Source organism: Pinus tabuliformis, chromosome 5_1 (genome assembly GCF_031772625.1).
Source record: "Pinus tabuliformis cultivar Carrire ecotype Pingquan chromosome 5_1, CPIR1, whole genome shotgun sequence".
In the NCBI taxonomy this organism is placed as follows: domain Eukaryota; kingdom Viridiplantae; phylum Streptophyta; class Pinopsida; order Pinales; family Pinaceae; genus Pinus; species Pinus tabuliformis.
Window position 1 is genome coordinate 391,738,492 of NC_142305.1, and position 18,576 is coordinate 391,757,067.

General features: G+C 39.9%; 1 protein-coding gene across 1 annotated transcript in view; it reads right to left on the minus strand.

Annotated features, from left to right (window-relative positions):
• Nucleotides 1-16,656, minus strand: part of LOC149165105 (large ribosomal subunit protein eL36y-like) — a 28,320-nt gene extending 11,664 nt beyond the window's left edge. The window contains exons 1-2 of the mRNA XM_089432240.1: nucleotides 16,404-16,656; nucleotides 16,086-16,285 (exon numbers count right to left, since the gene is read on the minus strand). Coding sequence (XP_089288366.1) covers nucleotides 16,086-16,285; nucleotides 16,404-16,505 — 302 coding nt within the window. The 5' untranslated portion in view covers nucleotides 16,506-16,656. The remainder of the gene's footprint in view (nucleotides 1-16,085; nucleotides 16,286-16,403) is intronic.
• Nucleotides 16,657-18,576: the final 1,920 nt, after the last annotated feature.

Consider the following 18,576-nt stretch of genomic DNA (forward strand, 5'->3'; position numbering starts at 1 on the left):
TTAGCAATCACATCAGCATTAAAGTAAACTGCAAATAGAACATAAACATAAATCGCAAAAGACAAGCCAAGACAAGAGGACACAAGATGTGGCGCTAGCCAAGCACAAACCCCAATGTGGGGGAAACCCTTGATCAATTCTTCTTATATGTTCTTCAATAGTTCAGCAAAGAGAGAGAGAGAGAGAGAGAGAGATAGTACATTTATAACAAAAGTCAACACTTTGACTTATCTAGATAAGAGCATAAATCATCTATGATGATACATGAGATCAATTGAAGACATGTTGCTTAAACTGCTTCTCCAAGGTGACTCCACCTATCATTGTGCTACATCTCGTCATCATGTTGCACCTCACCGCATTGCACCATGCTGCACCCATCATTAAAATGTTGGACCTCAAGTTGTACCAATGTTACTTGGGAGCGGGAGTGAAAGCAAGAGCGAAAACGGGAGCGGGAGCGACATTTTCATAAGCTCCCGATTTGGGAGCGAATCCCGAAGCGATTTTTTAAAAATATATATATTTTTTTATATTTTTTAATTTTGTATACATATATGTCAACAAAAACATGTCGAATGATGAATTAGATATAAATAATAAAAAGAAACAACAAAACAAAAACAAAAAAAAAACAAAAACAAAAAACATAGATTGATCTTGAACCATATCACATCAATCATCTAGATGTTATAATCTTCATCAACCATGTCCACAAGTTAGTAAAATACATATTACAACTACAACATATTGAGTCTTAAAGTTTCAACTTCAAGCTTTCAAAATTGAAAATTCAATATATAACATTTATCATCATTGATCACCAAAGTTGTACTTGTAAGCTAAGTTTAACCATTACAAGAAATAATATCTTAGATATTTCTAAGTCCTAACTTCTAACTGTTAACATGAAATGAAATGTTATAAAATGAAACATGAATAAAGAAATGAAATGAAACAACTTTAGTCTTTCACGAAGCATCATATTCATTTCACAATCATTACCAATGAGTTATAATTGCCAACTTCAAACTTCAAATTTTCATTGTCACAGTCATATATTGTTTACAAAAAATATCATTATGATATGAAAGAGTCAAGACTCAAGACTCAAGACTCAACAGTTATGAAAACTAATAGAAACTAGAAAAGACAAGTAAACTATAAATCTACATGTGGCCCTTGCCACGAGAGTCTCCAGGAGTATAAGCAGGTCGTGGTGGTCTTCTAAGAGTCTCCCACACATACCGACGACCAGAACTAAAAGGCACATGCCCTCCACGTGAGGGTGTAGATGGAGGTGGCAACAGAAAAGGACAAGACTCGGAACTCGAGCACTACTACTGGATGGTGGAAGTGGCATGGCTGCTGCAGCTGCTTCATCTTCATCCCTTATAAGTTCCTCTTCCAGTTCTTCAAGATGTATAGTACCATCCTCCAAATTGTCATCCTCTGGGTGATTATCCCAAATTTTATATGTGGGATCCTCATAAGCCCGATCACAGTAATGACTCAACAACCTCAAGTTGTAGTGCACATAAACCAAGCTTTTTGCTCGGTTTTCATTTAGTCTGTTTCTTTTCACATTATGGATGAAGCTGTAGGTGCTCCAACACCTCTCTGCAGAAGAAGTATTTACAACCTGTGATAGAACTTTTTTTGCCAATTTTGGCAAAAGTCCCTGGCCCCCAAATGTTTCCCACCATGTGAGAGAATCAAATCTGTCTTTGTCTTCCATTGCATGGAAGTTACCAAACAAACAAGTGCCACTGAAGTATTTGCCTATTTCAAGGCGCCCAGCTGCACATTCCTCCCTGTCAGGTATCAACTTTTCTAATGCTTGCAAATATCCACTAGTTACCTCTGCATCTAAATGGGGTTTGGTCCTAATCCCACCCCCTGGTGCAGGTTGGCCCAACCAAGATGTAGAGTAGTATTTTGGCGTAAGGATATACACCAAGCAATGTAGTGGAAGATTAAGTCTATTCCACCTTTCACACACACAATCATGAATCAGTTTGTACAAGTCGGGATCTCTATTATGAACAATATCTTTTATTTGCCCCAACACGGTATCCATCTGCTCATACACCTCGCCAATCACTAGTTTATTTGTATCTGCAAACTGAATCATGTGATAAATCGAGAGGTGAAATCCAATACTTGCCTCAAACTTGTTCAAAACTGACCATCAAGAGCGGCCTCCTCCACCAGTTCAAAACCTCGCCTATCAGCTGCATTTGTAGCCCTTTCCTTTAATACCTGCCAATGTGGACTTCATACCATGCTAGCCAATGACTCTCTTACCTTCAAAAGGCGCCTGAAGGTGAGGTAATAGCTACCAAATCTGGTCTTCGCAATCTTCAACAACTCCAATCTCGGGTAACTGCGGAAAAGGCCATGGGTATTGCTATGATTTGTAATAAATTTTATCATTTGTTTGCCTTTCTTGTACAAATCACCAATCCATTTGTATTGTGCATTTTTGTTCTTGACAACATCATGCATCAGAAGGTTCAATGTGTGAACCAAACATCTAGACCAAAATATGTTGGGGTATTTATCCTCAATAATTGCTCCCGCTGCCTTACAATTAGGAGCATTATCAATGATGACTTGGATGACATTGTATGGCCCAATACGGTCAATTGTTTCAAGTAATGCTTCTGCAATGTTGATGGCGGTCCTGAACTTGTTTGAGTAATCATGTGTAGTTAGAAAGATGGCACCACTAACAGACACAGCAAGAACATTTATCAATGGCTTGCCTTTTACATTTGTCCATCCATTAGATACAATGGACACCCCATGGTCAGTCCAAGAACTTGTCATTCTATTCAAAGAATGTGATATTTTTGCTTTTTCATGATCAAGTCCAACGGTTCTTGCCTTGTCATACCCAGGGCTCTTGTATCCTTTAGGGGCATCATTTATGGCAGAAACCATTTCGTGCCAATAAGGTGAGCGAAGAACATTGAATGGTATCCCACATGCATAGAGAAACCTGTAAACCTTTGAATCCACATCGTTCCTACACCCCTCATCAAGGAAATCTGATATGGTTCTACGCCTTAAAGCTGATGACCCTGTGCCTCCATATCCACTGCCTTGGGAGAATGCTGAAGGAGTTCTTTGTGCTTGTGATTGTGAGCTTGGTTCAAAGAAACCCCTTGATTTTTTAGATTTGTATTGCACTTCCTCCTCTTCCCTTATGTATTTGGCTCTATCCACTGTTGACACCGTTGGACAAGTTTTGATTCCTATTTGTTTATCTCCATCCCATGGCCTTTTCCCGCAGAAGTGTTTTCTGGCACGGGTGTATGAACCTATGTAATTATTGTTGCAATGGGGGCAATGAAATTTAGTGGTTCCACCCCCTCTCCCTCCTTCAGGCCTGTTAACATATTTCCACAATGGGGTTTGGTCTTGTTTAGCTTTTTTAGAGTCATGTTCACCCTCCTCCAGCTCCTCCTCATCGGGGTTTTCATCAAATCCACTTTCTCCAGCTTCTCCATCCCCCTCTTCATTTTGGCCCCTCCGTTTCCTACTCTCCAGCACCATAATAACCATAAAAGGGACCAAGAAGAGGAAAATGCCAAGAAATATAGCCAGGTCCATGATGTTTGATATTTGTAGGCTTTTGAATCTGCAAAATTTAATGGGAATGGGAATGGGAATGAGAATATGAATGAGAAAATTAATTTAATTTATTCAGATTAATTAATTTAATTTATTAATTTAATTTAATTTAGATTCATGATTTTTTTACTAAATAAAGTTAATAAACTAAACTAAACTAAATTACTACCTAACTAAGGTTTAAAATACTAAATTACTAAGTTACTAACCTCTTTGCAGGCTTGCTCCTCGCTTCTCCTCACTCCTTTGCTCTTGCTCTCCAGCTTCTACTCAATTCATTCAAGTGATAATGAAATTTTTTTAACCCGCAAGTGATTTTAAAACATAATTTTTTTAAATTAATTTTTTTCGCGCCCGCGATTTTTTTCCGCACGGAACGCTCCCGGCGTCAGTCGAATCGCTCCCGAGCTGTAATTTTCGCTCCGGGAGCGACACTCCCGATATCGCTTCCGATTTTGGAAGGGAGCGCAAATTTTTTTATCGGGAGCGCGCTCCCAACCCGCTCCCGCCCGGAGCACGGATTGGGAGCAGGTTCGAAGGAGGGGGGAGCGCTCCCCCGCAACTCTGAGTTGTACACATCATACTGTTGCACCTTATGTTGTACACATCATACTACTACACCTAATGCTACACTTGTTGCACCATGCTACCACAGCTGTCCCATGTGCCATATTGTTGTCCCACTATTGGTGACATAGCCATTCCATGTTTGCCATACTATTGTCCCACTATTGGTGACATAGCCATTCCATGTTTTCCATACTGTTGTCCCACTGTTATGCTCCAACAAGCATCATAGCCTAGTTGTCCCAATGTGTTTGCAGCAGCATGCTTGCCACCATGTACTTGTTGTTGTTGTTGTCCTATCGTGCCACAGCTGCACAATGTCATTATTGTCTTAATTAGCATGTCATTGGGCCATCCCATCATAGTTGTTGCCCCAACATGATGTTGTCCCAACATGCTGCTATCCAATGAGTTTGCAGCACCATGTACCTTTGTTGCCATGTCACAACTGCAGGCTGTCCCATCATAGTTGTTGTCCCAACATGTTGTTGTCCATGCTTGTTGCTATCCAATGAGTTTGCAGCACCATGTACCTTTGCTGCTATGTCACAACTGTTGTCTTGCCTTAGCATTCTTTTGTTGTCCTAATTTACTATACAGTTGTCCCTTGCAACTCCATGCTTGCCATGCTTACCATCTGTTGTTTCACCATGTTGCACTACTGCATTGCGTCACAGGTTAGGGCATCACCCTACAGCCCTTATCCTCCATACAAATCAGCAAGACAGCCTTCTAAAGACTGCGGTTGTCCAAGGGCATAACCCTCCACACCTATGTTATTCCTGCGGTTAAAGCCACGCTATCCCTACAGCTCCTTCACGTTGTCTAGGGCAACCTCTTCGTTGTTCCTTTGACCCTTTATACAGCAGCTAAGACTCTGTTGTCCACATAGCCCTTCACGTTGTCTAGGGCAGCCTACACACTGTCCCTTTGACCCTTCATGCTGCTGCCAAGACTCTCGTGTTTGACTACGGTTAGGGCTGAATTAGACCAGCGTTTAAGGTTGGATTAGATCATCATTTAGGGTTGGATTAGACCAGCCTTTAGGGCAGCCTTTAGGTCTTCGTTAGGGCAGCCTTTAGTCAGCGTCTAGGGTTGCCTTCCATCTGCGTCTAGGGCAACCTCTTTTCCTCCAACACCTAGGGCTTCCACTCCTAGATTTCTCTTCCACTAAAACCCAAGACAAGTGGAGAGAAATCAAGATAAAAGCGTGTGTGAGTTATGACTCTCAAGTCATCTCCTTTTATACTAAAACGTTGAGCACATGTGGGTTTTATTTGGTTGCTGGCCCACCTTGACGAATTGGCTTATCACACAAATAAATCCATAACTCCATGAATACTTAACGGAATTGGATGATCTTTAGATCAATCCTACACCTCTCGATGAGAGGGATCCAAGAAAAATATCAACTGCCATAAATAAGATGACCCACATGGAGTTTGCCCCTAGTTGCCAATTTTAAATTTTTAACAACTTGCAACAAGGAGACTACATTAGCCTCGAACTTAGAGGCAAGGCTATAGCATGCAATTCAAGCAGGAACCTAGCACGCAGGCCGAGAAGGATGAACAAGAGCAAACAGGCCAAGAAGGCTAGACAGGGGCACACATACTGAGGTAGACACAACAGTGTTTCAAACATGAAAACTAAGGAAACAAACTCGAATTTTGAGAAAATTAGCAGCTTGAAATTCCAGGAAGGATAGCACAATTTCAAGGCTTTCATACACAAAATTCAAGGAGGAAATAGACCAAAAATTCTAGGCATCTGCAATGTTGATATTGACGTAATTTCCAAGCATAAATTGCAGACCTGTGGCACGAGTTTCTCAGACCTATATTGTTGGAAAAATGTTGACAATGGCACATTGTTAAAGAGGTTGAGTTTGATGTCAGTGACATGATTTTCTGGGTAGGTTGAGTTTAACAATGACATGAAAATTAAGACAATCAATCATTGGGCAGATTTTCTAGGGAGATAAGCATTTTTTTCTAATGGAAGTCTAAGCTTGAAATCCAAAGCAAAGGAGGTATGGACAGAGGCACAAGATACAAGTGCAAAGGTCTGACAGAGGCAAGAGTTTCAAGGACTGTGGCACAATATTCAAGGGAGAGATAAGCACCCTTGATGAATTTTTAATGTTGGAATAAATCCTCTGTGAAAAGCAATAAAATCCTCCTAGACCGGTTTTTCCCCTTGTGGGTTTTTCCAAGGTCGGAGATTGAATAAAAACATCATAGCTCATTTATGTGTGCGTGCTTGCGTTTCTTATCAGCTGGGATTTAAAGAGAGAAAATGAATGTAGTGGTAGTTTAGCAGTGTTTTGGTTGCAACTTAATATTGAAGTTTTAACTCAGCAAATGAATATGGGTTTGGGCATTAAACTTCATGTGTAAAAGAAACCAAAATTGGGGGGCTACAGGGACCTAAAAATTTTCTTCACGGTATCAACACATTGAGAACCCACAACTGATAAAAGTCACCAGCAAGCAAACTTTTGTTGATAACAGTGAACAACAAGCATAAAACCTACCTTTATTCCAGAGATCTATGGTTGAGAGGGAGGAGTTTACCAGTTTTCAGTGATTGAGAATTTGTGTTGGTTGTGGGGGTCATATGGCTATTGGTTTGAGGGTGGAGAATAGGTTGAGTGGGGCTAGAAATTTAGGCCATGGAAGGAGAGGATAGTCTTACTTCTTGAGGAAGTTGAGGTATGGGATATTGTACAGAGTGTAGTACAACCACCCATTGATCCAGTTCACAAGCGAAACGTGAAGGCTAAGAGGATCCTTCTAGATGTTACCAAAGACCACATTATACCTCATGTATCAGGGAAGAAATATGCCTATGAGATGTGGGACTCCCTAATAAAGCTTTACAAGAGCAACAATGAGAACAGGAAGATGGTGTTGCAGGAGAAACTGAAAACACCAAGATGACGAAGACTAAGATAGTTACCTCATACCTTACCAAGATCACACAGGCGTGAGATGAGTTGGTTGCAATGGGTGAGATTATCCCTTAGGACTAATTAGTCAGGGCAGCATTAAATGGTTTTCACAAACAATGGGATGGATTCATAGATGGTGTCGTTGTTAGAAAGCATTTTCCTGATTGGACCAGGATGTGGGATGATTTCATCCAAAAGCAGACCACGAAGAGTGCCAGGAGTGGCAGTCAGCATGGCAATGCAGATGAGGAGGAGAGTGTAGCCCTCGCAGCTAAGGACAAGAAGGCAACCAAGAAGGGGTCTTCTAATCGGGCCAAGCAGCAGAAGGGAAAACAGGAGCCCGAGAAGGACATGAGCAAAGTGAAATGCTTTGCAAGTAATAAGATGGATCACTATGCCTTTCAGTGTCCCAACAAGAAGGAAAATAAGAAGGGTGTTGCAGCATCAGCCGAGGTGGACGAGTTTTCCACCGAGTTTGATACAAAGTTTACTTTAGTGGTGAGTCTAGCCACTAGTGTTATAGAGCAGCAAACTCCTGAGAAAGGGAGCTCACCACATATTTCAATCTTTAGGAGGCGCACAATGATCAGGAGGATCATCGACTTCTGGAGTGATGAGTTTAGAAAATCCACGAAATTTTGCAACCGCTAATATAAACAATCTAAAACTAATTTCTTTTCATATAGACACATAATTTCTCTACTAATTTTGTAGAGGAATAGGAATAGAAATAAATACACAATTCAACAACACAATTTTTCTAGGGAACCCAACTAGGAAAACCATGTGCTTGATTGAGAATCTTATTGAAGAAGAATGAGCAATGGATCTCTTACAATATAATATTGTTTCAATAAAGAATACAACGATCTTCCTACTCGAACTAAGCTTGAAACCCCTGTAAGACCCCTGATCCTTAAGCCTTCTTGCCTTGCCTGGATGAGCTCTAAAATCCTTGTGCAAATCCTAGGAAATAAGCCCCTATTTCCTAGCACATGGTCTACTCCTATTCCCAAGGCAATTCTTCCTTCTTCAAAACTTGCACAAGCTCATCTTGCACATTCTTTCCTTCATAAGCTCACACACAATACTCGTGCCCCTAAATTTGATTACAATTGTGCCTTCGCTCTTTCCTTGTAAACAATTCGAATGGCTAAATCTGGAAAATTATATTTTAGGAATTGATTTTGTGATTGATGAGTTAACAACGTTAACTAACTCATGCAACTCGTCTCATCTCAAATTCTAGAACTTGAGACTCAATCACTTGTTCTTTTACCAAATTAACTCGCACTAGAAGACAATGAACTCGGCCTTCCACTTTTGCACATTAGTTAATCGCTTCATCACTCATCCTAATTTGTAGGGACATCCTAAATCATAGGAATTAGCTCTTAATTATAAGAACTCAAGCATGCTAAGGAAGAACTCATTGAGGTCCCTTTGATTAAGGCACAAATCAAGGAACATTTTCTCACTATCATTTTCAGCAATGAGAAACACCTTCCTCGATAAGAGGGAGTGTGTTGAAAAAGAAAGGTGCCAATGAGGTGTTTCCTAGAGTTATAGAGCAACAAACTCCTGAGCAGCCGAGCTCAACACAAGTTTCGGGATTTTCATGAGGTGCACAGGGATCAAGAGGATCACCGACTTCTGAAGTGATGGGAAACACCTTCCTTGGTAAGAGGGAATGTTGAGAAAAAAAAGTACCAAGCAGGTGCTTCCTAGTGTTTTTTTCCTTCTGCCTAGAAAAACACATGAGACACCTTTTTAGTGGGTGACTTTATGAGTTATTAAAGTCATGTGACTTTAGTCACTTTATGTGGTACAAAAGTATAAAGTACTTCATTATATTAAAGTTATTTTATGTTTTTAAAGTGACTTTATGAGAAAAAAGTACACAGTACCTTAAATTATTAAAGTCACTTTATGATTTTAAGTGACTTTATGTGGAAAAAGGTACAAGGTACAAAAACAACATTAAAGTGACTAGAGAGGCTCTTAATGAAGGGGGAGCCATAAAAAGGGGGTCTATGGGGCGTTCAGACAGCATTGTTAGAATATGCCCTTACTTGCTTAAATCATGCTTACTCGGTATTGCACTCTCTTCTCTTTTTGGACCGGGATGAACCACGATACATTTTATTATATCTTACAGCTTTATATCACCTTTAGATGTTGGATTAATTGTTTTCCCATGCTACCAACCAACCACCCGAAATGTGTATCAACCAGACCGTCTCTCACTTACCCGAACTTTTCGCCGCATTCACAAGTGTTCGAAAACAATTGATAAAAGATCATCGTACTTGGGTATAACTATTAATATGCTTTTACCTTATGTCAATTTGCTTTTATTTCAATGTTCTCTACTAACAACCCCCCACTTGTTATATTTATCCACTTATAGAAGACCTCACCCTATTTACTGATGATGCCCCAACCTAGTTAGTGCTTAAACCAAGAATAAGTAGGCACTATTCTATGACCCCCCCTACCTTGGTTCCACACGGAGTGCCTCACCCTTCTTACCCTTTTCTACCTTACTTAGGTGTTTCCTGAATACCCACCCACCTGAATCATTAGACCTATTATAGAAGACCTCACCCTATTTACTGATGATGCCCCAACCTAGTTAGTGCTTGAACCAAGAATAAGTAGGCACTATTCTATGAGGCCCCCTACCTTGGTTCCACACGGAGTGCCTCACCCTTCTTACCCTTTTCTACCTTACTTAGGTGTTTCCTGAATACCCACCCACCTGAATCATTAGATCTATTCTCCCCATACCACTTTTATGGGAGATTAGATCTCCACCCTTGATCAAGGAGGGCTAAGATCTAATCTTGGCCATTGATTATACGGTTAAGGTTTAATTTCATTACGATAGACTAAAAAGGGATAAAAGGCACAGGAGAGTATTCATTCTTCAAGTGTAGAGTTGGGGAAGGAGAAAAGGGGAAGAGGAGGCTAAGATAGCTTCAAGAGGAGGTTGAGATAGCTTCAAAAGAGGTTTAAATAGCTTCAAGGAGATGTTGAGATAGCTTCAAGAGAGGCTGAAATAGCTTCAAGGAGAGGCTGAGATAGCTTCAAGAGATGGTTGAGATAGCAAGGAGGCTGAGATAGCTGCTACAAAAGGAGGCTCCCGTATTCTTCATGTTCATTTATTGAAAAAGTGAATAGAGGAGGAAGAGAACAAGGATGCTGAGACACATTTGCTCAAGGATAGAAATCTACAGCAGCTTGGAGAGATTCCACAACACTTGCAGCAAGGAGACTATAGCAGGCTCGAACTTAGACGCAAAGTTGTAGCATGCAATTCAAGAAGGAACAAAGCTTTGGCTTGCAAGTCGAGAACGTTGAACAAGGACACGCATACTGAGGAAGCTAAAGCAGTGTTCCAACATGAAAACCAAGAAGAAAACAGAATCAAATTTTGAGAGAATTAGTAGCTCCACATTCGAGGAAGGGCATCAATAATTCAAGGTTGCCATAACACAAAATTCGTGGAAACAAGCTCAAAATTCAAGGCATCCGCAACATTGAAATTGAGGTAATTTCAAAGCATAAATTACAAACCTGTGGCACGGGTTTCTAAGGCTTGTATTGCTAGAAAAAAGCAGACAGTGGCACATTGTTAGAGAGGTTGAGATTGTTGTCAAAGACATGATTTTCTGGGTAATATGAGTTTGATAATGGCATGAAAATCAAAATAATCAAATGTTAGGTAGATTTTCTATGGGGTTGAACAGATTTTTTTCTAATGGAAGTCTGTTAATTTTAGATAACAATGGTATGTTCTATGCTTAAGAGCAATTTTACTTCAATTTTCTTATTAGCCCAATATCAATATCCAGTTTACCAATCACATCAACTTGATAGTAAAAGGCAGATAGAACATAAACAATAATAGTAGAAGACAAGCCAAGACAAGAGGACACAAGATATGGCACCAACCAGGGACAAACCCCAATGTGGGGAACCCTTGATCAATTCTTCAAAAGTTCAGTAGAGAGAGAGAGAGAGTACAATATACAATTTTCACTTGCCCAATAAAAGTGAAATCTGACCAGTCAAACAGCAGTAACAAAAAGCCCTAACCAAAAAGTCAACGTTGGTCAACAAGGCATATTTTGACCTCCAAAACAACTCTGTCAAACTTGGTCAACTAAGCTTCCAACAGCTAGTCAAATCAACCCAAAAACAATCCAAAAAAGTCTAGTCAAACTTGGTCAACGAAAGTCAATGCTACAGCAAACCCTTCTACAGTCAAATAGTGGTCAAACAGCCTCAATTTTTGTGCCCAAAAATGTGGCACGTTGGTCAACCGGGTATATTTTGACCTCCAAAACAACTCGGTCAAACTTGGTCACCTCAGCCTCCAACAACTAGTCAAATCAACCCAAAACAATCCAAAAAAGTCCAATCAAACTTGGTCAACAAAATTCAATGCTACAACAAACCCTTCTACGGTCAAACAATGGTCAAACAACCTCGATTTTTGTGCCCAAAAATGCAACCTACCCAAACAAAGATCCCTGACACAAAATTGTAGTCAAAGCAAGTCAGCACAAGTCAAAACAACCCTCCTACAACTTCGGTCGACGTTGGTCAACGCATGAACAGAAAACCCTTCTCTTTTTTGCATGTGTGGAGAGTTGCTTCTGAAATTTGTACCCAATCAATGAAAAAGAGAGAGAAGAATGAGTGTGAGTAAGATGCCAAAATGAGGAGGAGGCTCCTTGTATTTATATGCAATGTTGTGGGCTTGAGGGTGCCAATTAGATGGCTGGCCGACCTTGACAATTTGTCCATAATCAAAATAAATTCGTAATTTCATTTGTACATGTTAGAATCGGATGATCTTTAGATCAATCCTACAACTCTCGGAGAGAGGAATCCAATAAAAATAACAATTGCCTCATATGAGTTGTCCAAGGTGAAGTTTGGCCCTAGTTGCCGAATTTAACACTCCCTCTCAACTAGGGAGAACTTCACCTGCCAAACTGTCTGACAATTTGTACCATCCCTATCTCTGCTATGTTCTGTTGAACCATGAAGAAAGAATAAATTATCGTGAATGTATCATACCATTCTCCATTGACCCGAAGTCAGTCTCCAATAATAGAGAGTGTGTCAGACCACTCTAAACTGACCCGAAGTCAGTCTCCAATAATAGAGAGTGTGTCAGACCACTCTAAACTGACCCGAAGTCAGTTTCCATTGATCTCAGATCAATATCCTAGCATAAGGAGTACGTTAGTACACGATGCATCCATTGGTAGTACTATGGTCCCTATCCTCATTTCCCTACTCATTGGCCAAATGAGAGGTACTTCCCATGAGTCACGGACTGCATGGGTAGGATGTGTCGACAGGAGAAGGTGAACCACTCATCCTGCTCATATGCCATATGAGAAGGTGAACCACTCACCCTATGGTCGCTCATCGCTCCAAGAAGTACCCCAAGCCCCCCGGAGCTCCCAGAGCTCAACATCCATTTCATATGAGACCCTCATAAGAAGGTCTCTCCACGACTCCAAGTCGTTCACGGAAAATTAAGAATTTGACCTTCCCAAGGGCTTCGTAAGAATATCAGCGACCTGATCATCAGTCCCAATATGTTGGAGCCTTATTGCTCCCCGTTGTACCATATCCCGGATAAAGTGGTATATGATATCAATATGCTTGTAGCGATCATGAAACACAAGATTCTCAAAAAGATGAATCCCACTCTAGCTGTCGCAGAAGATCACGGTGGTATCTAGCACATGTCCAATCAACTCACTAAAGAGCTTCCTCATCCAAATAGCTTCACAGGAGGCCATACTAGCAGCAATGTATTCAGCCTCAGCGGTGCTCAAGGCAATCGACTTCTGCTTCCTGCTCATCCATGATATCAAAGCAGAACCTAAAGAGAAGCAACATCCAGATGTGCTTTTACGATCCACCACACTACCAGCCCAATCTGCATCAGAATATCCATAGAGCCTCACATTCCCAGCAGTGTATAAACAGCAGAAGCTAACTTTTCAAGTACACATGAAATTCTTTTTTTCAAATCAACTTATTGTAAATGATCAAAAACTTATAAGGACACCACAAAATTGAGGTTTGCAGCCTTCTAGACACCCAGATTTGCTAGATTTGCTTGATGTTCACTTAGATCTGCACTCAGATTTGCTAGATCTGCTTACTATTCACTTAGATCTGCACTCAAATTTGCAAGATTTGCTTGTTGTGCACTTAGAACTACACTCAGATTTGCTAGATCTGCTTGTTGTTCCCTTAGATCTGCTAGATCTAATTGTTGGATATGAATGTGAGTACTTTAAATTCTTTAGATCTGAATATCAACATGCATAAGTAATTGAAATAAACTGTTAAAATACTCAAACACATCAATACACAAGATTTACCCAGGAGAAACACAATAAGGGACAAAACCCTAGCAAAGACCTTCTTACTTTATTGCTCTTGAACAAATTTGCAGGTACAAAACCTTGCTCGAGGGTGCTACAGTATAGTTCGCTGGGAGAGAGAACGACTGGATACAAATGAAGCCTTAACTGACTCGAAACTTCTTGCATGCAAGTGCAAATGACTTAGATCAACTCGCCTTGAGCCAAAGATGTTAGATCTGAAGCAACCCGAACTAGATCTGAGCTTGTATGAAGTATATTTGAAGATTACTTGGGCGCACTACAGAAAAATAGACCAGATTTGGGCGCAATGACTATTGAACTTTGAATGCTTATATCTAACAGCTAAGAACTAGAAACCTTGGGCGCTCAAGAGGGTGCCTTGGAGAGTAGATGAAAAACTGCAAATAAAACAACAACAACCAAACTTGTGTAGCGAATTGCTTTTTCTTGGTCCTTTTATCATTTCTCTTGGCTAGAATGGAGTGCCCAAATTTAATCTTGGATTGACATTGGATAAGTTTCATGATCCTTCTAGAAGACTCCATGGGAGAGGAGTTATCAACTTAAGTTGTTCTCCTAAACACAGGTGCACCCGTCTCTCTTACAATTTTATATTTACATCTTTAATATAATAATGCCTTTATAAACTTAGGCAAACTTAGGATTTTATCGTTTACATCATAACGTTACATTATAACATCTCAACTTGTCACTAGAACTAGAAGTTTACATGACAAACACTTTTACATGACTCAAGGTTTTTACATAGACATTTTACATAGGCATTTTATCACTCTCTCAACCAACATGGTCCATTCACCTACAATTACATTTAAGTACTTATGTTCAAGATAACAATTAGAAGAAGGTCTTTTCAATGTGATCATTTAGTACTACAACTTGGATACTTGTTGGAGTAAACCTACGAGGGGCCAGGTTCTAGGTAGTCACATCACAACAAGCCAAGGAGTCCATCACACATATATAAGCATTTTATCACTCTCCCAACCAGCATGGTCCATTCACCTGCAATTACATTTAAGTACTTATGTTCAAGATAACAATTAGAAGGTCTTTTCAATGTGATCATTTAGTACAACAACTTGAATACTTGTTGGAGTAAGCCTAGGAGGGGCCAGGTTCTAGGTAGTCACATCACAACAAGCCAAGGAATCCATCACACATGCCAGTACTAGCTCACAATACTTCATTCATCCTGACTCTTGCCAGACTTAGTCTTGATTGTTGCTCAAAGAGCTCACAAGACATTACCTTGGATTTTGCACATGGCTCACTAGACATCCACTAGCAGCTCCTCCATCGTGGCTCTTGTCAAAGCTCAAAAGGCTTCTACCTTCGCCTTGACTTTTGCAGTGACTCACAGGATTTATTGATTCTCCAAATCTTCCCTGGCTAGCTTCAAGGTGGCCATTTAAGGCCTCTCATTGGAGAATGACTTCTGATGCTGCTATTTTCAACAGACTTCCACATGCAATTGCATTTGTCTTATGGTGATAATGTGCCGTGAAATCCTGGAATGATTTTTGCATATCATGGTAGCTTCTTAGTATCCTTCTTTACTGATGCATCTTTGTGTTGTGCTGTTGCATTATAACTATTTTTAACTTCTGAAAGATTTTCTAATGTTATGGGAAGCATCTGTAGCGTTCTCTTTTTTAGATTGTTCTTCCAGATTTTTATACCTGGTATAAATTGTTTGCCTGTTTCCAAATGGATTGATTGTGTTTTCAACTTGGCTGCAGACATGGATAACATGGGATTCATTCAGTTTAATCATTCTGTTATCATGTACAACAAGACCATAATCAACATCAGCATACTTGAAGCTGCTCGAATCGATGTGTTAAAAAGTGAGACTTCTATTTGTTTCAGTACTTGTTATGACTGAAATTCCCAGTGCTTCAATAAAGCTGATGGTGCTCCAGACTAACCTATCATTAAAACACATGTCAAACCATTTTATTTGCATTATATGAGATGTTTGATAAGCTCCACGAGGCATTTGTTTCATACGCAATTTCTGGCTCTGAGGGTTTTTCTATACTTCTAATTCATGCATCTATCCCAAATTCAAACAATTAGAAACGAACATGAGCTTGAAGGAGTCTAATTCTTTGTCAGCTGACGTGTGTAACATTATGCTGCTCTACAGCTAGATGTGTAACTTTCTATGCACCACAAGGTAGGACTGACATGCGCAAACGATTGGAAGTACGATTTACACATGGAAAGGTCAATTAACACTAAAGAGGGTATGGTTCTGTCTTTCTTTTGAAAATTGGCATTGCTTTCAACATAAAACATTAAAATAAACGCAGCATGTAAGAAAAACCTAAAAATGCCCTTGAAAAGATTTGAACTCTTGCTAAACCATTGAGATCGATGGCTTATGCCAAACGACAAATGTATTTAAAACCCCTAATCATCAATGAAAAGCCGCAAAATTCGGCCCATGGATGGAATGGAGTGCATAGCCATACCTCATCTTTCTGAGAACGTTGGACATCTCCTCTCGCTTCTTCTTGGCCCTTTTGTGGGTTCCCAGCTTCTTCTTTGCCACTTTCAGAGCACGCTTATCCTTCCCCACCTTCAGTAGCTCGGTGATCCGCTTCTCGTAAGGAGCAAAACCTGCCACTTCCCTTATCAACTTCCTCACAAAGTCCGTTCGTTTGCTCCTCTTCTGCAGAAATGAACAAGAACAAAACCCACAACTAAATACATAAGAATGCTGAACTTTGTGGTCCCAAAAAATAAACCCAGACGTCCATTAAAAGGAAAAGGAAAAGGAAAGCATTTACCCCTTTGTTAGCGGAAGGGCGAGGCGCGAGCTCGCGCTTGGTGACTATATGCCCTCTGTTGAGGCCTACGAAAATCCCCGATTTTGGCTGCGCAGGCGCCATGGTTGTTCCTTTCTCTGCTTTCGTTCTTTCGTTCAGAGGAGGTAATCCCACATATATTATTACGCTCACCTCCAATAGTAACTGTGAAACCCTAAAAACCCTAAATGGTTTTGAAACCAATATGACTCGATTTAATTAAAACATTGACACTTAGCCCTTGCATCCCGTACGATTAGTCGTTGTTCATATGCCAAAGCGTTCAACTCTTCTGTTGCATCGTTCTATTAAGCCATAACATGTAACTTCTTGTAATTAGAGAAGTGATATGCTATTTACATGGTTGAGTAGTCTTTAAGGCTAATAAACTAGCATACCTCAAAGAAAGGAAGATTAAACTTTGCAGACTGAAAAATTAATTCAAAGTTAAATTTGTATATTTGAGTATGTTAAAAAATAATTTAATTTGATTTTTTTTATTTATTTGATGATATAATTTTTTATTATTTAAATTGTATTTTTGAATATATAAATATATTTATGATGTTAAAAGGTATTAGAATTGTATAAATTACATAGTTCAAATTTGCAATTTTAATAAATATTTATGAAATTTCAGATAAAATTGATTGAAAAATATGTTTAGAAAAGAGCAAAAATGTAAAATAGTTAAATTGCATTGTAAATTAATAGTTAATTAGGTTTAGCTTGGGTGGTTGGGAGGAATGATTATAATCCTCCCCACCCAAGTTCAATTGTCTTGTAAGTGACATGCCATGGCAATAGCTTTTGTTCAACCCAGTTTACTCAGGGTATCATCATCAAAATGAGAAAAGCTACCTGGTAAGTTTCGAGACATATCATGAATTACAATAAAACCTGCTAGTCCCTAATTTTAATTTTTTTCTATGGTTACAAATAATTGAAATGGAATGGAATGTGTACCATGGTGCAAAGTTATTATTCATTATAAAAAATATCAAAAACATTGCCAATACAATTTTATATATCAATATAATGTACTTTTTAATAAGAATATTGTTATAATGACTTTAAATTTTATGTTGGTAAAGCCTCCAAATTTTATAAAATTTAGCTTAGTTTCCATATAATTCTTAAAATGAGAATAAATAACTAGTAAGGGAGAGCGCGGCTTCACTCTGTCTAGGGTTTCTGTAAACCCTGCTACGGCAGTCTCCTCCTGACAGAGGTCAGCCTTGACAGACTCGGGTCAATCTGCGGCCTCACATTTCCTGCAAGCGATTATAGGAATAATGAATCCCCCTCAGGGGGAGGGTGATGCGCCTCCCCCAAAGGACAATGGCAAAAAGCAACCAGTTGAAGCTAACGACAATGAAGAGAGGCAGAACGAGGACAATACGGACAATAATGGGCATCAGGACAAAGATCAAGCTCAGAAGGATCAGCCCAAAGTGAGCTCATCCACATGCAAGCCAGTCGCCACTCAAAGGCCAAAAGTGGAATTTCCAAGCCATCGAATCAACGCCAGAATACAGTTCATGAGGGATCACGCGTTAATAGGCAAGTTCATTGGACTTTGGCCGACTGAGAAAGCACTGAGAGGCTGGATAAACTCCAAATGGAATCCAAAAGGTCACATTACTCTGCAACTAGGGCCAAAAGGTTTCTTCACGGCCATATTTAACTGCTTGGAGGATCGTAACAGGGTTCTGGACGGAGGTCCATACTTCTTCAACGTCGCGGGCCTGTATCTCAGAGGGTGGGTTGAACGTTTCAATCCTGACAAGGAAGATCTCAGTTGGGCTCCTGTTTGGATAAGGCTTTACTCGCTTCCATGGGAATATTGGGAGGAAGACTCCTTGCAAGAAATCGGAAATGCCCTGGGCGAATTCATCAAAGTTGCAGAGGAAACAAAACTGTGCAGATACACATCATACGCCCAAATCTGTGTCTACATGAACCTCAAGCAAGCCCTACCAGATGCGGTAAGTCTATTCCATGATGATATTGAATGGGTTCAGCTGATAGATTATGAGCATGTACCGTTTAGATGTAGGAAATGTCATGATCTGGGCCATCTCTTCAGGGACTGTCCTCTAAACAGAAAGCCCCCATCCCAAATGGACTCAGACAAACCTGCTCCTGATGGGTT